This window comes from Bombus flavifrons, chromosome 6, assembly GCF_040668555.2.
Source record: "Bombus flavifrons isolate JBK064 chromosome 6, iyBomFlav1_principal, whole genome shotgun sequence".
Classification (NCBI taxonomy): Eukaryota; Metazoa; Arthropoda; class Insecta; order Hymenoptera; family Apidae; genus Bombus; species Bombus flavifrons.
This window is the reverse complement of record NC_138447.1, coordinates 11,990,142-12,011,892: the sequence shown is the minus strand read 5'-3', so window position 1 is coordinate 12,011,892 and position 21,751 is coordinate 11,990,142. Positions and strand designations below refer to the sequence as shown.

General features: G+C 37.7%; 1 protein-coding gene across 24 annotated transcripts in view; it reads right to left on the bottom strand.

Annotated features, from left to right (window-relative positions):
• Window positions 1-691: 691 nt before the first annotated feature.
• LOC138180909 (ensconsin) overlaps window positions 692-21,751 on the bottom strand; it is a 209,287-nt gene continuing 188,227 nt past the window's right edge. For 6 of the 24 annotated variants that reach the window (XM_069115249.1, XM_069115251.1, XM_069115250.1 and 3 more), the window contains 15 exons: window positions 16,394-16,453; window positions 14,896-14,964; window positions 14,380-14,569; window positions 13,351-13,697; window positions 11,587-11,769; window positions 9,213-9,647; window positions 7,595-7,774; window positions 6,816-7,123; window positions 6,520-6,733; window positions 6,333-6,454; window positions 6,009-6,250; window positions 5,791-5,914; window positions 5,354-5,685; window positions 1,700-1,956; window positions 692-1,618 (listed from right to left, as the gene is read on the bottom strand). In XM_069115249.1, coding sequence (XP_068971350.1) covers window positions 1,605-1,618; window positions 1,700-1,956; window positions 5,354-5,685; window positions 5,791-5,914; window positions 6,009-6,250; window positions 6,333-6,454; window positions 6,520-6,733; window positions 6,816-7,123; window positions 7,595-7,774; window positions 9,213-9,647; window positions 11,587-11,769; window positions 13,351-13,697; window positions 14,380-14,569; window positions 14,896-14,964; window positions 16,394-16,453 — 3,077 coding nt within the window. In that variant the 3' untranslated portion in view covers window positions 692-1,604. The remainder of the gene's footprint in view (window positions 1,619-1,699; window positions 1,957-5,353; window positions 5,686-5,790; window positions 5,915-6,008; window positions 6,251-6,332; window positions 6,455-6,519; window positions 6,734-6,815; window positions 7,124-7,594; window positions 7,775-9,212; window positions 9,648-11,586; window positions 11,770-13,350; window positions 13,698-14,379; window positions 14,570-14,895; window positions 14,965-16,393; window positions 16,454-21,751) is intronic. The other 18 variants (XM_069115253.1, XM_069115256.1, XM_069115254.1 and 15 more) reach the window with 8 other exon arrangements.

Genomic DNA, 21,751 nt, shown 5'->3' with positions numbered 1-21,751 from the left:
CGATGACTTCTCTCTCTCTCTCTCTCTCTCTTTTTCTTCTTCACTTCTGCTATTTGAAAACTAGGTTAATCAGATTTATACTTTATTAACCTTTGTATAAACAACCATGTGTATAAGACACTATTATGCACCTGCGATTGCGCAAGTGTTAAACACAAAGCATGCTAATCGTATTGATTTTATAATAGTATGCCACAATAGTAACAAATAACTCATGTCTTAGACACCAATTACAATGTTTGCTCAATAACATCAGGCTTTAAAATTATCATTTTCTATCTGTATACTAGTATGATACCACTAAAATGAATAGCCACTACTGTATATAATGATTAACACAACGCGACCTTTAAATTTTGTTCACTTCAATTGCTACAAAATATTTCCCGAGATCTTCGCTAGGATTTCCATTAATAATTGTGTTAATGTCTTATTTTTGACTGAAACGTTTAATCGTATATTTGCATTTCGTCTCCTACCACAACTAGTAAAATATCATTTATAAATAAAGTAATATAGTCGACAGTTTCTTATTTCATAAACGTATGCAGTGGCTATTTCACAAAGCAATCGTCGTCTTCATCATCGTCGTCACATCACAGCTAGAAAATTTATGTTAAATTCACGAAAACGTAATAGTAATGAAATCTAGTGGATACCTAGAGTACCAATATTAGATGAGTTTTCTAAAAAGAAAAAAAAAAAAGAAAAACAAAAAAGAAAAGGGTAGTAATTAAGGAAAAGAGAAGAATATGATAAAAACAGTAAAATTGCTTGACTAGTGAGCGCACGCCCCAAAATGTAGTATGGAAGAAATGTGTTTTTTTTTTTTACATCATATCTGCAGAAGATCTTACTAGATATGACTATATATATATATATATATACTCGTTTTCTATATTCAAATTCTATAAGGTAATATTATACTATCTCTTATGTAAGGATAATCATTGGAGCTTACCTCCTACGTCATTTTGGCAGATATAAGTTTCGTAAAATATTTCAACCAATTCACCATCTTGTGCAATATTTGTCAAGCCGTTTTACACGTTCGTTTACGTATAAAGATTTCATTGTACCGATTAATTCGTGTTTCTCAAATTCGATAAAATCTCGTTCCATTAAAAATTGCCAGGATTTAGAACATTCTGAACGCGACATGTTACAGTATGGGTGAAAATTACGTGTGAAATTAATTTAATGAAATTTAATACAATAAAATATATACGCGTATTTTAAATCAATATGTTATAAACAGGCCTTATTCCCTTTAAGGTCTTCTAAAAGATTAGATTTATATCTATAGCATACTATAATGGACTGAGTGCCTATTTGCTGTTACATAATATTATTAATTAACATTATATATTATTTTACATTTCTCGTGACGTTTAAGGACAAAGTAGTCTTTTTTTTCTTTTTGACGTAGTGCCCCCGTTTTCTCTACTTAGGTCTCCATTTCTACACATCGATAGCGCATATTTACATTATCTCATAAATGACATCATCTCGAGTATTATACCTATTACTCGCTGCAAAGCAACACGGTATATTTTCGAATCCAATCGTTCTTCATCCGTTCACCAGAATGTTTAATACGCGCATTATGATAAAAGATCTGCAGATCAAGAACAGTGATGATTACATTCACATTGTACATGATATATCTTAATATCGCGCTAGTAATACGCACACATACCTGGTACTTGACTATTATCTTGTGGCTTGTTGTTCATAAAAGAATCCTGGAACGGATTTACATTGGCATTAGCAGCGGTAGGCATGTATGTGTTGGCCATTGGAGTGAAAGGTATAGCTGCTGGATTTAGGTTCGAGTTGAGGGTGTCTTCATTGGCCAGATTGGATGTCAGTTGGAGTATTGGACCACTACTGCTATTACTGAGAGAGTCGAATTCCGTTAGGTCTAACAGGTTGTTGGTCACGTTGTTTTGTTTGCTATAAAATCAGCGAAAGGAAACATACAAATACTAAATAATAGGCAATTACAGTAACACTAGGTTACTACTGCATCAGCGCATTGTAATTTCTAATATGAAATTACAATCTCTAAATTGGTTAAGCTAAATTATAGACAACTCGCATTGAACGCTATCTTACTAGAATTAGTATGTACAATACACATACGATTATTTATTAGTAACTATACTTTTAATCTCTTAATTTAAAAGCTATGTTCAAAGTATCTAATGTGTCTAGAAAACGAATAAACGAGGAAAATAAAAAATTAACAACTATATGCTGTTTGCTGAATTTCTTCAAGTCATTCGTCTTATATCAAACCATAAGTATAAAAAAATTGTTCGGAAACAAACACTTATCCTGGGAACATATTTTGTAATCGACTTGGTTGATGGTAATATTTTATCTTGCATCAGCACTATTTTCCTGGCTACCTTAATACTGTAAAGCAGCTATAAAAAGCATTTTATATATGCTTGTGAACTTATATAAAATTCTATGGCGTAACGTAAAGTGTACATGGAAAACACAATTAACATACAAAAGAATTTCCCTTTAGCCATACCCAATAAAATTAGGTATGTACATTATGTAATGTATAAATACATGATACTACCATACAGCAGGTTTCACAGATCAGATCGATAACGATTGTTTTGACCTGTGTAGTTCCCTATTTTCGATTTCTCTTATTCATAGGTAGAATAAGTTCGAAAATATTCATGCCCTGTTTCGATATAGGTAACTTCCTGTAGGAATTGTGGAATGGATTGTGTGAAATATATATTTTCGTACAACAAAAGAATAATTTCAGAAACGTGTAAAGGTCGATAGTACATAGCAAAAGTAGACAGTAAGTTGACACGTACTGCTGGATGATATACAACGCAAACATAAAGAACAGGTACAAAGTAGAGCAAAGAAAAGTAGAAGCCACATCATATTGATACAATTAAATCACAACATGCATTAGTGGTAATAGAATCGGTAAGAAGAAATGTTGATATAAACATTGTACTTAAGGCACACACGTCGAGCTTGAATGGTAACTAATTGGAGGTAAGATAAAGTAATAGCTCACCAAAGATGACAGACTGTATACAGCTATAAAGTTGAATACAAACATAGTAACATACGAAACAGTGTATCTTTGATGAACTTGTATGATAAAATTACAAACAAAATTTTTAGATGAGTCATTAAATTTATGCTATTTATCTTTCTTTACATTATGTACACTGAATTTATTATTGATTAGTTAATATTTAACGCTATAGCTCTGTTAGTTGCTTAACGTTTCCATGCTTCGTATAACATTACATGTTTTATGCCATTAACGCATTACTAAAAGAATCGACGCACAATATAGGTTAAACCTTTCATTATTCTTTTAGACGTCTACCTAAAAATAGTATATTTTTAACTATTACACGATTAAATATAAATTATAAAATATATATATAAGTATAATAGATAATACAGTATACCTCTCGAGTTACCGATGTTATTATAATCTTCCATATAATTCATTATTAGTTATTGGTATAATCATGCGATTAGATGAATTTTCAATAGCATTGAATAATTGTCATAAATCTGTTTCTCATATCTGTCAACCATTGCTCTGACTACTTTTGCAATGTACAATATATGTAAAATCGTTTCCATCATACTGGTGATTTATTATGAAGCAATTTTTATCGAGCTAAATGTTATTTTATAAGCAATTCCTTCCGATGTGTATTATAGGAAAGCGCAATAAATTTTCTTATTGAGATAACTATGTATAGTGTACATATAGCGTAGATATATTTTCAAACTTAATTTTTCCATTATCGTACGAACACCACAAAAAACATCTCAAACAACAAAATTCATTATATACACATATTAACGATTAATTCTAAACACACCGCGTGCTTTTATATGTATGTATAATAAACGTACAGGATTATCTTTCAACATCTTTTTTAATTCTTCTTCTGTAGGGCAATTAAGCATCGGTTCTTTATTATATTTAATTTTTTCTTTGTTTTAATGCTGGTCATAAAATCATACATTATGTTTATTATGTGTATATTTAATGTGGCACATTTTTTCATTCTATTATATATTCGTTTAGAAAAAAATGTTCACACTCTAGCCATTTCATTCAGCATTTCATTTTCTACTTGGAGAAACCAAAAATTATGATATAAAACTGTAGCAACAAATTATATTAAAACTGTAGTAATAACGACGGAGGATTAAGTGATAATAAAAATAGATAGAAGGCGACATTATAAGCAATAATTTCGAAATTGACTAGTTACTAGATACTTCAGAAATTGTTATTTATAGTTCATATTGTATGTGCGTGTCTATTAATTCGTCATGAATCTATAAATAACTTTTATTGTATAAATGACTAGAGCGTTACCCTGAATCATTCAATATACAAAGTATTATATGTATATTTGCGTTAAATCAAGATTTAAAAGTACTGTACATCTAGTTTTATAATGATTACGAATCTGCGTTTTTCACATATTAGCATGTACGTTTGTGACATTATAATGTTACATGTAATGCACGCTCTGATTCAGATTTATATTTCCATCTTCTTTTTTTTTCCTTTTCCATAATTGCAACATACATTTTAACTTTTTTTTTTAGATATATTTTATACGCCGAATACGTTTATACATATTTATGAACGGCACTAAAAGTCAGTCAATAGTTTTACGTATACAATGGCTAATATTGTGCAATAATTATGTCGTATTAGTTACATTATATTAGCCATAATTTTGCATCATTTTGAATGAAACTACATTCGAGTTTAGTAAATATATGACGTAACATCGCGTGTATTTTATATTTATATATTGTATTCGCACGAAACTTTAGATAAAATATGCATTTGATAGAAATAATACTCTAAAATGTTCGCTATTCATTCTTTTTCGATTAAAAGGATTGTTCTTCTTTTGAAAAAATATTTCTCATTCTATACGACGAATGCGCGCCGAAAAAGGGGGGAAAAGGGATGAAATAAATATTCTCATAAAATGTTATGAAAATAACTAATGCGTGGATGTATACATGTGTAAGGAGAGTTTTAGCAATGTTAAATAACGCTAGTCTGATATAAGCCTTGCATGGGCATTCGTAATAACATTATTGTCGAATGATCTAAAAACCAAATGAACTTACAATTCTTTGAGATGCTCTTCGATGTTATCTTTCAGTTTTTGTTATCGATGCGAAATCCAGTTATATCTTGGATTTTTTGTTTTTGTTTTAATGTCGGTCAGGTAAGTATCAGGATGTAACTCTTAGGTTAATAGAAATGTTTGTTACAAATCTGTAACTTTGAATTTGATATACTTACACGGTGGCATTATCCAGTGTAATTGATTGACTGTTGATACCGTTTCCGTGATTTGTATGATGACCATTCAGTTCTCCTTCCACATTACCCTGATTATTATCCAACACAATTTTACTTTCATTAATGCCATTACTATGCGTGCCGTTATGCACAATGTCCGTAGTAGTATTGTTTTCTGTATGATGAGCTCGTTGCTCTCCGCTAATGAATTGTTGAGTCGCTTCGGATATCAGACTGGCTGTCATAACATCTTCGACTTTGCTACCTGGTGCCGTTTTATTTTCATCGTTAGGACTGTCTTCTTTCAACTTATCGCCATCACCACCTTCACCCTATACAAAGCACGATACACGATCGTAAATATTTCTTTCAGGAACAAGAGTTTAATTAACGATCACATTAACATTATTCAATGAACGAAAAATGTGTAATCTTACTTTCGTAGGTGTATTATTCTGGTTCTTGCCCCGAGTTCTAAGCATGATCGCCTCGACACGTTTACGTCTAGCAAGTCTCTCTTCCTCTTCCCTCTTAAGGCGTTCTGCCATTTCGATCCGCTGTCTGTAACAAAAACATTACATAGTGGTCATTAAACGCTTGACCACAGAGAATGTTGATCGAATAAAATCACGTCATCTGAAAGAAATCAACTGACCTTTCCGCTTCTTCCCTCGCTTTCCGCTCAGCCTCTTCTTTCTCTTGTTTCTGACGAGCCTCCTCTTCTCTTCTTCTCCTATCTTCTTCCTCGCGACGTTTCGCTTCCTCAATCGCCAGTCTCAGTCTCTGTTCCTCGGCTTCACGAGCTTCATTAGCCAAACGAAGCGTTTCTTCCTCTAAACGACGTTGTTCTTCTTCCTCGGCGCGCAATCTCTCGGCCTCTAAACGGGCTTCTTCCTCCTGTGAAAAGATCTCTCTATGAAGTCTCTTCTTTTCGCGAATAATCCACTCTTTTATGCGAAAAATCTCTTTAAAACCGCACCTGTCGTTGGCGTTCAAGCTCGGCTTCTCGTTCAGCCTGTTCTCGAGCTAATCTTCTACGTTCAGCTATAGCTGCCTTGGCTTCCTCTTCCGTAGTGATCCGGATCTTTGCTATCATCGATGCTAAAAAAGGGCCATTTATTTATTAATCTCCTAATCCATATTTCAATATCCAAAGTCCAGCTTACCTGACATATCGACCTGTTCCTCCACGTTGTTCTCGGATTTCGCCTCAGCTTCCTTCTTCGCAGCTTTGGGTGTTTCTTGAGACCGCACAGTCGATTGATTCTCTTGATTCAAATTAGTCTCGTCCTTCGTTTGCTTCGATATAGAATTGGATTGTTCGATAACAACCGACTTTTTCATTTCTTCGTTACCCTGCTCCGCGGCGCTTATTTCCTGCTACAATTAAGAACACATAACACATATCGATCATTTTCATGTGTGCATAGCCTGCATTTCCTTAATGGAAAAAATTAATTACTTGTGTTTTCTCGGTGCCTTGGTCTTTCTTCTCTTCGTATTTATCGTCTAATTTTGTATCCTCTTTCACTTCGCTTTTTATTATCTCTCCGGTACTACCACGAATCAGCGGAGCATTCTCGGCTCCAGGGCTTTGCAGCGGCGTCACTTTCGGGGTTATTCGCGGTGAAGCCTTCGCGCTCTTCACCAGTTTCTCTGTCGGCTTCTTGATCTCCGTCGCTTTCGGTGTAGATGATTTCTTTGGAGTGCTATGGACCTTTGGCAGTGGCGGTTTCGAATCCTTCGTCGATTTCGGTTCGCTCACTAGATCTACATATTATTACAAACTTGAAACTCACGACACGAGTCACGTTGTGTCTACGTACACGCGGTATTTGAATGTGCAATCTCGACTCATGTATTGAAAGAAAAAGGATAAAAAACAAATTAAATAGATAAATAACATGTAAGCCATGTACAAAAACTAAAACTGTGATTAATGAAAAAAAAAAAAAAAAAAGAAACACTGCATAGAAAAATTGAGAAAATCAACGTTCGTTTGGAACGACAATTCAAATTGAAAAAACAAACTGTTTTTCGAACAAAGTGTTTAGCAAACAGAAGTTCGGGTCCAAATACTGCAGGGCAAAAAGGATTCTCGTCGCGTCGAATGGATTCGCACGTTTTCGTGCGAAATGAACACACTCGAGCGGTGCCCGCTTGATCCCTTCGTGTACAAGACTTTTTTTTTTCTTTTTTTTTTTTAATAACAAGAAAGTATTCAAAAAAAGGCATGCTCACTGTGTCGTTCTGTGACCGAAACACCGGTACCGGCAATAGAAGCAGGTCGCGGTCGACGCGGGGCAGCTGTACGAGGACGCAGATTGACGTTACTGCTGCCCACACTGCTGGCGCTTTGCTGACTCATGGAGCTGTGCGGTCGTGATGGGCTGTTCGGTGTCACCTCCCCGCTGCGGATGCCTACGCGTACCCACCCAAGGTGAACATCTCTTGATTTACGTATTTTATGCATTGTGTTCGTTGCACGTTAAACATTAAACAAACAAACGCCGTGAAATGCACGGCAGCATCGCGTTGCCGCGGCATTTCAGAGAGAACCGAACTTTTATTCTTTCTACTTTTTCTATTTTCTTTCGTTAGATTATCGCGTCAGATCGCGCCGATGCACAATGCTGACGAGTATTTGTATATTTCGACAAACAAATCGTATTTTCTGTTTCCTTCTTCCATTCCGTTCTATTCTTATCAGTCTTTTCGTTGATTTGTATATATTAGAATAGACTTAAATATATTAAGAGGTACAAGTAGCGAAATTAAATAGAAAACAAGCACCGCCACCAAAAATATTATTGATCGTGTCGTATGTGAAATGTATATGTACATCGAGAGTAACTGAGAAAAAGAGGCCGAAATAAATAAATTAGAAATAAAAAGAAACTAGGGGAAATTACGAGACCTCGTAAAAACAGCAAGAAAGAAAAGAATCAAAGAACGAAAGTGGAGCGATATAAATGTATTGCACACTAAATACGATTGCGGTTCGTCTGTACACAGTCTAGTATTGTGCGTAAAACGTGTGTGTACGTGATAAGATATATATATATATATACACATATAAGAAAAAAAAAAGTGTGGCTTACCGGAAAACGTTAGAGCGTACCTTCACCCTTGGTACCGAAAAGCCGGTAAGATCTGAGTTCGTTTTCTTAGCAGGAGCGTTTTGTTAATCAATTCAGTTTGTACAATAATTAACACAAAAAGAATTCCATGCAGTCGGATATATATCGTTATTAAGATAATATAAAGTAACACAAAATCGATGGTTAAAGAAATATTTGAAGCGTTAGGCGCTTTGAAGATCGTTTGTTAGTCTCTGTTCGATATGCAAGCAGTTAAGCATTAGTTTCTACCCGTCGTCTCACGAAGTTGCACGAAAAGTAACCGAGGTATACAAGGATTTTCTGTCTTATTGATTTACAATAGCTCCTCACTGTATTCGTACGCATGCACATGTGCACCCAACTCAAGTTATATAGAACGGTAGGAGTGCGAGCATAGATAGTGACTAATATCTGAAAATAGATTCATTCGGGGATGTAAAAAAAAAAAAAAAAAAAAAAGAAAGGGGGAAAAACCAATTCTCAATCGTAAAACATCGGTTGATGAAAATTATTATAATCTATAAATCTGAAGATCTGTCTAGTTATTGTCAGTAAATAATACTGTCAGCGTGATAATGCCCATAGGGATAAACATGTACAATATAGAATGATATTATTGGTCATATTTACATAGTTTGTCTATGAATTTCTATGTGAATGACGATATGTCGATAAAATGAATATGATATTTAAGAACAGAATGTCACCGAGAGTTGAGTGCACAAGAACGATCTTACCTTGCTGCTGTTGGTTCTGATGCTCGCGGGCTTTGCGACGAAGTCTCTCGGCTCTGGTTGGTCTCGGCATTGGAACCGCGCCTGGCAATGTACCCATGCTACGAGAGTTATCTGAGCGTTTGAGGCTCTTGCCTCCGGACGCAGCTAAATGTGACATGCTGCGACTCATGCTAGAAGCGCTCAGAGGCTGGCTTTGCTGTTCCGTCAGTGTGCTAAGTTCTGTCGGACGTTTCCTAGGCTGCGCCAGTTGGTCCAGCCTGGACATGGAGTAAGTCCTACCTGGCGAACGTGCGAAGGCCTTAGCGCTCGAACTACGCCCTGATGATGGCGGTCCATCACGCGGCGATGGTATCGTTGGCATCAGATCGGTACGCCTCCTGTTCACCCGCAGATAAACCGAGCTAGGGGTTCCCGGTGTTCCGTCGCTTTCTTCACCTGCAATGGAGTTTCCCTTAGAAGCGAAGCGCGAGAAGCGACCACCGGAAACTGCGCACTATACAGTCGTAACGTGTACAAGGCGCGCGTACATCCTCTGAACATCGCAAACATAAGAAAATTCGTTCCATTTTGCATGGACCGAGTGTACATGTAGGGTAGGTGTGTGCATATGTGTGGATGATATACGTACATACACTGGCTCTTGAAAACTTTTCTGTCCATATTGTATGTGTTATACGAAACATTTTGAAATCTCATTCACATTTTAACGAGACACGATTGTCATTATTTGCTAAAATAATCATGATAGTTGTGTCTCATCGCGGTGTTAATGAAATTTCAAAATATTTCGTATAATACACATCATACATACTTATATTCATGAAAGGTGTCTACAACTATATGAATACTTTCGTGAGCCTGTGTATAAGTATGTGTAAGTGATGTGCATTTGGCATTCCGTTTTCGACTACTAATATTCTCTACTGGTCAATATTCTTCATGCTGTTTCCTGTGTATGTATGTGCGTGTGCGTGTAAGTGTTCGTGTATGTACGAAGCAGATAGAAAGAACTTTTGTGCATAATACAGCTTGGACGTCATTCGATAACGTTACCAGGAACGGAATGTTGAGCAATGGTGTTGTTACGGATAAAGTGATATATACATTATGGCAGATAGATATTACAGTAATTAGAGGACAATGAGAAACTGGGAACGTGTACGAACGACGTTACGGAAGCGGTGTAAAACAGAACGGTGGTACATGCAAACGATATTCGGTAAAAATCCGGTAAGGCGGTAAAAATCTCAACGCATGCAGAAAGCTATATATACAGAGAAAGTGTCTCGTGTTATAGCATTCAAATTAACGCATCAACGTGTTCGTATGTTCATATATCGAGTGAAAAAATGAAAGAAGCTGTTGCGAAAAAAGTAAGCGTTTTAAAGAATCTCGTAAAATCGAATCGACCGTTTGATATCGTCAAAAAATGTTTTTCTATTCAAATGATTGAAAAATTCGTAAAAAGAAATATTTATCTCGATCGAAGACTAAATGGAAATTCAATTTAAATACAGTATGTAGGGATGTAATAAGTTTATGAATGATATGAGTGTATAATGCTTGCCTCTTATAATAAGTAGGCAAATGTTAGGAAAGTACAATTAAACGATAGCGTGTCTCGTTTGAAGTTCGTATTCGACTATTGAGGCACCTCAGCTTCTCGATACTTATTTCCATTTCGTAAAACTGCCACTGAATAAAGTAATGCTATTAACGAGAGAAAGAGCAATATCAAAATTAGTATTCTAATATAACACTAAATTCTTACTCTAAATTCGTCAGTAAATAACCCATCTAAACGTATGTAAATGTTAGTAATTGTTAGTATAGAATTCTGAATAGCGTTAGGATGCATATATGACTAATTAATGGTATACGTCGTCCAACACCGATCCTCGTTAATCTGAATTTACACAAAAATCAAGATATCCAAGTACAATGTTACCAGAAATATATATGACAACTATCTAATAGATAGACTGCGAATGTTTATGCAAATCTACGTCTATAGTGAACACAATTAAAGAAATGAGATCTGAATAGAGCGAGGACTTTGCTCTTGATATTTGATGTATATGTTTGCATATTGTATACGTTCTATGTATTCTAGCACCTTTAAATTTCCCATAAATGCATAAGCTTTCGCAATCTAAAAATAGAATTAGAATTACATCATCGGTGTTCCACGACTTCATAGGTCTGTACAGATATCTTTATGGCGTTAAACGAAAGTGACATGCTTGCAAGAGAGTATATTCCGATGTGCTAATGAAAGAGAGACAAGGATACGTTATATTGATAGCTCATTCTGGGATAACAGAACAATCTCCCCGTTGCAGACTTTTTTCTTTCTTTCGACTTCAGGACTCACCACTGGCAGCCCGCTGAATCATCGGACGCCTAGTGTCGCTATCAGACTTATCATCGATGGCAAAGATGTCAGTTGTAGGAGGCAGAGAGAGGCTGGCTCTCTTATGTTTGGCGGGGGTTAAGGGAGGATCAGGGCTAGAATTCCAATTGAACACCTCGTACATGGACGAGGACATTCTCATATCTGCAAACAAACCATTCAGCGCTGCAACATTAGGTACTTTCCAATCGAATTCTCTTCGTTTCTTCTTTTTTGTTCTTATTCCTTTTTTTTTTCAATTTCTCTTTTTTCTTTTTAATTCTCTCAGGGGTGGGCAAGGGTGGGGTTGTTCGACAGATTAACAAACGTAGGGTGGGGGGAATTAGCATGAGTTAGATATAAGTGCGATTCACAGATACTTTAAAATTACACTTTGCCTGACAGAGCCACCACCAGTAAGTACAGAGATAAATAGAGCGGATGCAATAGGATCTTAATTACCGAACGAAAGGAAATCTATCTCTCTCCGGTCAATGTTACAATTCTAGTGAAATTACATTTACTCAGGCATATATTCTCGCTACGAACAACTATCTGTCTCTCTGTCTATGTACTTTTGACACTTGTATTGCGTAATAACGTGTACGGATTACAGAGAAGTCAGCGCGTCGAAGATGAGGTGCTTCTCGTGTGTGTACATGAAGCGATATTATGTTGGCAAAAGAACATGATATATAGCAAAAAAAAAAAGAAACAAAAAAGAATAAGAGAGGAAGAAATCAATAACATCATCTCGTTTATCGCTGAAATCAAATTGCATTCGTCGGGAAACGCAGCGAAATTAAAAACCGGTGGAATTGGCTGCGAAAAACATACAATACGAACTGTAGAAATTTAAACGAAAAACCTGAAAAAAGTACAGAGAATGTAAAACACATTACGAATACGATCACGAATCATTTTGTCTATCAACATTAGAGAATCGATCTCTCATGCTCCGTAATTTCCTTTTTTCTTTTTTAACCATCAACATGGAGATATCGTGTACAGTTGAATAAAGTCGTGTGTTGGTGGTTGATGTGTAGTGTTTGGTAATCAAACATCATCGTAAAAATATTTATTCGTCGAAGGAAGCTCGATTTATCGCTAGGATGAGGCGCCACGATTTTAACCCGGTTTCGTAAATGATTAGTAAATAATCTTTAACTGAAAAGAGTAGCGCACAAGCCACGCACGCAAATACGTATAAAAATGTCTCGTTCGCCTTCTGCGTAATCTTTCTGGAACGTAGTGCATCCATGCGTTACGCGTTACGGCGCATCGATTGCGCAACTACATATAGCACTAGAAGCGCTGTGTAGAAAGAACGCAGTGAGAAAAGAAGCGGCCTTCGCTGTACGTCTCAACCATCGGCAGCTCGACGATTTTTGAGTGCCAACACGAAGAAAGAATAATTATTACACCAACGACACGATATTCGCTAACGAATTTTCTTTACACGAATTCTCGCGATTCTTTATCTTTTCGTTACTATCCATAACTGACGATATTAACGACAGACGTCGAACAATTTGTACGTGCTTCCATCGCTCAACTACCAGATACCAATCAAAATAACATCGACATGAATGACACGAATAAGCAGAAAATGATCGTAACAAACGAATATAGAAGTTTGATGTTACAATATTATCACCGACGTCTGTCGTATTAAATTAAATACATGTATCCGCAAATATCAATAACATCCTCGTATCTGTATCCGGTTGAGAAATTCCCACTAACCTTCGCCGGGTTTCCGGTCAAGTCCACCAGCTGACGTGGCTCTCTTCTTGCTGCCATCGAGCTCTCTCTCTGAGGATCTCCTTGTCAACGGCTGTGCAGCCGAGAACATCATTACATTGGTGGTAGAGGTTGCGCGACGCGTTCCCCAGAAAGTGGAGCCACCGGTATCGGCTGGCTCCAACATCCTCGGTGTAGAACTTCCGAACGCAAACACGATGTGCGACCTCTCGTTCTTCTTCTTCGCCTCTATACGAGCTTCTCTCTCTTGATTTTTTCGAAGGATCGCCTCTCTTCTTTCTCTTTCCGCCTCGCATATCGCCCGTTTTCTCTCCCCGACTTGGTTTCGTCTAAAATAAATATAAAACGAATATTTTTGCAGAAAGCAGATTTCGAACTAGAGGTTCTCAAGGTACGACGAGCTACGTGTACGAACGAGAAAGTACGTCTTCGCGTACACGTAATAGGCTGTTATTCTTTTTTTAGACGGGACGGAAAAGCGATTTTGCCGTGGGTGAACTTTATGCAGGTGTCGTGGTAATTTCCCGGGCTTCTCTGCGGCGGCGAAACAGTTTAGCCCGGCATCATATTAACCAGGTCAACTTATAACTTCGTAGAGAGCACGTAATCTCGTAAAGAGCGCGTTTAAACACATCAATGTGGTTCCGTGTCGGTTTAAATTCGCGTGTCATAGATTAAAAAAAACTACCCTCAAGGCATGCGCTCTATCGTTCGCAACTGGATCGTATTAAATAACCCAATTTCAAACGCAAAGCCGGCTTAAACCCTCATCCTTTTCCCATTCGAGCGTAAGTTCACTCTGACTTGTACCTTTTATTACAAAAAAAAAAAAAAAAAAAAAAAGGAAAGAAAGAAAAAGTGCGAATATAAAAAGATGAAAAAAGACGCAACTGAAGAATTACGAATTTTTACGTATCAGTAAACCTATTAGTGAATATTAGTGAATTACTTTTGAGTAAACGAAACGAAAGAAAGAAGAAAAAGGAGAAAAGAAAGGAAGAAAAGACAAACCTGTCGTTGTCACGCGATTTGAGCTCGTCGATGCGCCTTCGGCGTTCCTCTTCCCGTTGCTCCCGGAAACGTTGCGCGGCGAGAGCTTGCTGTCTCAGCTCTTCCAACTTCCGCTGCCGCTCTTCGTTTTGTCTCTCACGGACGAGCTTCGCCCTGTCCACGTCTTTCGCGCTTCCCGTCGACTCCCGTCCTGAGAACAACCGCGAAGACCGATTACTTCTTCTTGTCGTACGAGCTTCGCGTTCTGCTTGAAACACGTCGACGTTTACTCGTTTCCCAGACAGTTCTCGATAATAAAAGCGTAGTACACATTGCCCATTTAAACTCCGAAATCAATTTTAATGAAACTATTCCCAGTTATTTACAATCCATCGTACGCCACGAGACAAAAGATTGATTATTACAAATAGACAACGCGAAAAATTCCAAAGTTTTGGTGCCCATTCGATGTTTAAACAACCGAGGGAAAAATGTGAAAAACGAAAAGTCTCGACACTGCCCTTGAAAACGTGATACCTTCGTTCTCGCTAGGATGATCGCCATCGAGGGAGTCCTCGTCGTAGAGACTTTGCCGGCGCTTCACATCTGTCGAGAAGAAATCGAGAACATGTGCGTACGCACGTGAGATTCGGGTATTACGAGCAAAACACGCGTAATCACGACGCACTGCAAGCATACAGTTCTGCGGGTACACTGCAGCTACAAATGCATGCCTTTAAAGCGGTTGACACTTTTCAAAATGACACGATTCAAACAAACATGCTTCATGCAGTCGACGTGATGTCTAGCGTATGATAGTTTCGGTATGCGAATTTTCATCTCATTCCGATAGAACGTGTGTTAAACGTGTTCGGTCCAAGTTCCGTCGTGAACCGAACGAAATTAAAGAAATACAATTAGGAGAGAAAAAGGTCAGAAATTGTGGTCTCCATGGGTATACTTTCTCGCACAGATTCGATTACTACTACGAAGATAATCAATTTCCACGAGTAAACGCGAATATTCCTTTCCCACGGCGAGCAGCTGTTTTATCAGTTGGCAAAGAAGTGACAAGGCCGCATGAAATAAATTCTTTATTAGATTCCCTGTCTCTCAACGTACGGTATTCCAGCTTCACCGACGTAACCCGTCCATTTTCTGTGATACCAACGTGTTTCTTTCGCCTGGATAATACGATTATTAAAAACAGGATGCAGTAAAAAGCGTGTTTCGCACCTCGGGATGGAAACATTCGATTTATCGTTATGAGTTCACGTCGCGAAACCGTGTTCCTATGTTTCTATACAGAATATAGGTTATGAATGGAATTCTTTCTTTTTGCCTGTCTGAAAACACTGGGTGTAGAACGTGACTTTATATTAGATTACATCGAATGAGATTCATTACAAGTTTTTGATAAATAATTAAATGCCAAGCTTAGGATAAATATTGTTCCACATTCGAGAAAGGAATCGTTCATAGAATGTTTAGTAATAATGAAAAGCTGTATAGTTGCAGGTCTCCAAAATTTGCAAAAATTACTTCGACTCCTAACTAAAAAGCAGGAATAGTTTTTTTCAAAAAATTAAGCTGGATACTATTACAAAGAGTCATCGAAGGAAACAAGTTACACATGCGTAATTCAATAAAATATTAATTCCATAAAAATGCATTGTCTCTCAAGACTTTTTAAATCTCTCTGCAAATTACCTGAAAAGTTCAATACAATGAGAAAGTTGGTAAGTTTTATGATTCTTATGGATGTATTATATGTTCCATCGACTTAATTGTTTTTGTTAGTTCTCTCAATTTCCGTCAATGTCACATCAAACTATTAATAAAGAGAAACGCTCGAAGAAAGTTGGTCACACGCGTGCCTGGGAAAACTCGCAGCTGATGAATGCGGTCATTTCCAATTTCCACGGAGGATTACTATTAATAGGTACGCACTCGTTACGCGACGCATTAAATTCAGCGCAAACGTAGCGTCGAATTTGGCAAAGCACACTCCGTTATTTACCAAGCTGATTATTACCTGACGAATCGGGAGAGGCTTCGTCACCTCCGATTTGGGCGAACCAGTGCATCGTTTGTTCTGCGGAAGATAAATTCGAAGTTCGTTCCTATAGGATTCTTTGTTTAAATAGACTATCCCATCCCTATAATTCCCATCGAAACGCGTCCTTGATTGCCGCGTTTGTTACATTTATTAGAGAACACTGCTGGGCATTGCTTCACACTGACCAGTTAAAAATATTTCAAGACATATCAGTTTAATTCAGTTTAGTTTAATTTATCTCTAATCTGTGAATATCTATATACGCAAATCCATATTTTTATTAATACAATTATAGAAATAGAATCTAGATAAAGTATCGTTTTACTTACTACAACACTCAATTGCACAATTCAACCAATGTCATTAGTGAAATTTGACGAGCCACGAGTCGGAATTATTACCAATGTTAATAAATTTTCTTCGAAGTTTCGCAAACAAGTCACAAATCGTCAGACTATCCTAATCGATACAAAATTGTACAATTCTAACAGAGAAGTTTGTAGGATCAAATTTGTAAATTTGCCAATTCGCTAATATAGAATTGGCAAATTATTGTGCTAGAGGACCCAGATATTATACTTTGCATATTTTATATATTTTTTGATATTATGTCTAATCCGCGCATTTTTGTAGCTTCAAATTTCCTTCAAATATAAGAGCATCAAAATTATCAGTTTACTCGTTTCCTTTTAAATATACGAAAATTAATTTAATCCCGGTGAGCCACTTTAGGTCATTTCCGATCGAACCGTATTTTCATATCCTCGAGAAATTTCTTAAATTTGAGAAAAATACGGAAGAATCGTTATTGATACGCGTGAATTATCTCTCCAATTGTATGATAATTTTCTAGAAATATTAATAATTCTGTCCTCGGTTGAAACTAAATCAAGATTAAGGCTTAAAAAATTCGGAGCGCGCAGGCTTAATTCAAGAAAATCCCTAAAGCTGGCGCACCGAAGAGACGAACTCTACTCTGCTTCATGCCATGCGAAAGTACATAATTCCAAATTCAGATTTAATCTTCTTTCATAAAAAAAAATATATATATATTCTAGAATCAGGGGGATGAATGGTATGGGATAAGGTGAAAAAAAAGGATAAAAGAGTAGGATAGGGAAAAGGAACGAACTTTTGTACACCTGATATTCGTAATTAAAAAAAGCGTAAAATCTCATAAATATTTCCCAAAGTTCTTTTTGTCGTTCATGAAGAATAACGACATCGGAACAGATGGGATCAGCGAGAGAATTTTCATGATGGAAACCTGTTCAAAGCTTGCGCATCGACCTTTGAAAACGAGAATTTAAATTGTGTCTTCTCTAATGATGCTCGGCCACAGATTTGTTGTTGCGAGGATCGTTAATTATAAACCTGCTCGCTTATTTTCGACATCTGAAGTGAGAAAGAGATAGAGAGAAAGAGGGGTGTTTCACCCAACATCGATTCTTCTGCCGGCTGATTGCAAATGCCGTGAGGAAAAAACGCGGCAGCCGTCGACTATAATTGATAATTGCAAAACGTATAGCGCCGATGAATGGGCGACGAGCGCATTATTACAAAAAGGCATACGAGAGCCGTGTTCTTCGGTTAAACGATCGCAGCTCGATAACCGTCTACAGGGAGTAGCGAATGGAAATGGAAGAACTCGCGTTATCACGTGGTCAATTATATCATTGGAAGTTGTTTAAATCCTCCGCATTCCGTCCCCACCTTCCCAACGATTCGTATTATCAAGACTGGCTGTTTATCGCTCTGGTAGACTCCATTCTTTTCAGCTGTTGCGATGATAATAGCCGATTGCATATCGACGCGATGCAATGGAAAGAACGAATGATCGAGAAGAGCTGGAAAAGGATAGGCGCACGACGTTGCTGCTCCTCGTAAAATGGAATTACATTCGATTATTGATTGCACAGAGCCCCTGATGTATTCTGATTAATTGCAGTTCGCGTAGCTTATTTTCGCGACCTCGCGCTGCTTAAAAAAAAAGGAATGCGAAAGGGGAGGGAAAGAGATGACCGGGAAGCTCGCAAGAGGTAGTTTGATTCGTTTCCATCGAACGTCAGGTAGAGGGAAACTGCTGCTACCTGCCGATGTTGTTTCCGGCTGCTGATTGCAAATGTCAGAAAAGAGGAAAAGGCGTGAGAGCGAAAGGGGAGAGAGAAAGAGAGAGAGAGAGAGAGAGAATGTGTAGCTTGGTGGACCGCTTCGTGGAAGCCGTTGATGGTAATTGGACGTTTCATTAGCAATGCGGATGCGGAATCGAGCGAGAGGGAGTGAGACATTGCATGAACAGGAGGAGTTACCGGTAGAGCGATAGAAACAGGCGGGGAACGTACGCCTGGAAAGCTAAAAGGGGAAACAGGGTGAAAGCGTTTCGACGTTACTGATAATGTTACGGATATAAAGTTCTGTCGGATGCGGTCTCGAAAAAGGAGAGGGTTGTCGATGGAATTCGTGTCAACGGATTACGAAAAAAAGAAAGAAAAAGATGGCATATTGAAAGACTGCACTCTAAGTACGACACGTAATTAATATCAATGCTCTACTTTTCATGGGAAGTATCGATTGCGCGTTACCGGAATCAATAACATTTGCATCGAGTCCCTATTAGAAATTCGAGGAACTCGTTGGATATTCGAGTATATAAATCAGAGTGATTATGCGAAAGAGGGGAAAAAGGAGGAAAGATGAAGAGGAAAAAAAGAGGGGAAAAAAGTTGCGAGGGAAAAAACTTTCGACGATGATTTTAAATTACAGCGGTCTCGAGTCACAATGGGTTCCGCTTTCCGCGAAAACGGTCGAAAAACGTCGAGAGGCCCTCGGCGGTGGATATACACACGTCGGCTCTGTTAATCTTCCGTCGCCTGGAAGTGAGTCGGAAAACAATGGAAATCCAGCCTTTTCATCGGGTTCCGTAGGCCGCGTTGGAATTGAAATTTCGCTCTGAAGAAACCCAATTGTGGACCGAAAGCTCTGGAATCCGCAATAGTTCCCAGCTATTTCTAAAAGCATTTCCCTTATCTCTACGGGAACGTTTCATTGCAGATTTAGAGCTTCACCGGAAGCTATCAATCTTTCTATGGATACTAGCCGGCAATCTATGATTGCAAACTTATTACTCGATCGAGAACCGATTTTGTCTTCGTCCAGCCGACCGTTTCGTTACTTTATCAACGATTTTAAGTTCGTTGAAAGTTCGATAAGACGCCGAACTTCTCCGATCTTTTCTCAATTCTATGCTCGTCTCGATGAAAAATTAAAACCCCTAATCGTTTGCTAACAATTAAAAGGATGAATCTTTACAAAGTACGAGTTTATGCGAAAATAGGTCGACAAATAATCCTGGCTATAATCGATGCAGTCCCCTTAAATAAACTATATAAGTTGCGATTATTTAGTTTCTTTTCTGTATGTTTTTTTTCTTTTCTTTTTCTTCTTTCTTTTTTTGACTACCTTCGCAAAGAAGCAATTTCAGAGAGTGCAAATAAAAAGGTACGCGTGTTCTTTAACCGAGCGACAGAAAGACACGCTATTTTCTTCCGTGGAAAAAGAAATGACAAAGAACGCATCGCCAATTGAACACCCGTATACACTAGTCTATTGTTGTTGTCAATAGGAATGCGCTTCGCTGAATCGCTACGTTACAATGCAACGTAACGCTGCATGAAACAACGTAGCGGGTGTTATCTTGGATCTTCAGAAGGTGGAAAATGCATACGTGCACACAAAAGCCTTTTCCCAATCCCCCTCGTTCCCTCTCTTTAGACGCCTCTCTTTGGGTAATATTCCGGAATACTTTCACGCAAATTATTTCCAGTTACAATGGTCGCTGGATTCGAAGTTTTTATTCAAAGAGGAAACCAATTTGAGGCAAATAGATATATCAAAATGATATCAAAGAAACGTATGCATCGAAATTCCTAGTCGTGTCCATTTCGAAATTCGGAATTGCTTCAATCGTAAATCCATAATCCATTGATTGATAAATAAACGCAGTGTATAAAAATGATCCATCGAAGATGTTGAAAACGATAATTCGGTCATATCAGGCTATAACTCGTTGAAATGCGGTTCTTTAGGTCAATATGTTCCTATTTCCGCACTGGCAAGGTCGCGAAAGTATCTCGCAGGCTGTACGTTGAAAAATCTGCCAGTAGATACAGGCAAGGGACTCTGTTAATCTTCCAACGTTAGGAAGTGGGTCGGAAAACAATAGGAATCTGTTCTACCCATCTACCTTGGCGCATCGTTCTTACTATTTTTCTGTGCTCGTGGCACTTCTCGAGTCGACTGCCTCTCCACTTCAACCACCTTTTCTTCTATCCTTGCTCCTTCAGCTATTCCTCTCTTCTGTCGCATCGGTATAATGCTCAAGCTACTTTTCGAGTAATATATACACAATACCAAGAAGTATCCGTTTCTTTTCACGAATACATGCCAATGATCGGTGATTTATTACGTGTATAAATTAATTTCGCTCTCTTTTAAATAAAATTGAAATTTTATTCGTAGTCTACGTGTATATGTATAAGCTAATTATGTAATATATAATATAATTACGGATCATGTGAATAAGGTAATTATACGTCACAAATAAATTACGCGTAAATAATGATAAATTGTTACAATACAATATCAAAACAATACTAGAAAGTAGTTATTACAATTGAATAAATCTAAAGCAATAGAATTAATTTACATAGCCAATTATCACCGGTCGATCCAATGCTCGAGATTCGTCATTTTCGTTTTTAATGTCATTGCGTTAAGAATCATCCCGCTTTTAATATCTCGTGCCACTCAACGCTGTTCGTTTATTATTTCAATCGAATTCAGCGATACCTCATCGACTAGTAGTAATTGCAAATTTTAAACATTTAATTTTCTTTCTTGACAATGGCCAACGATTGGAAATTCAACGATTTTAAAAATGGAATGAATCGCACGAATGAGAGAAACACACGCTTACGGATGCGAACCCGGTAGCAACGGCCTTGAGCTATGTTAAAGTAGCTTCTATTCGTCGAGCACCCGTGAATTCGTTGAATTCAGTTTCACCCGGTCGGCACACATGTGCACACGTTTAAATGCAATGCGTCGAGTGGCTCGTATTCCATTTTAATGGAGGCTCGCCGGGAGTCTGCTGGTGACGATCGAAATTGTCCTGCTTTCTCATCCTAGCGCCACCAGAGTGTTCTACTAATATTTAACGAGCGAACGAGCCTCGCGTGTGCAACGATTCCGTGCGACTTCGTTTCTGTTTCTGACCTCAAGCACTGATAATTGTCCTCGCGTTTAACACCTGGCTGGATATTTCGCGAGCACACC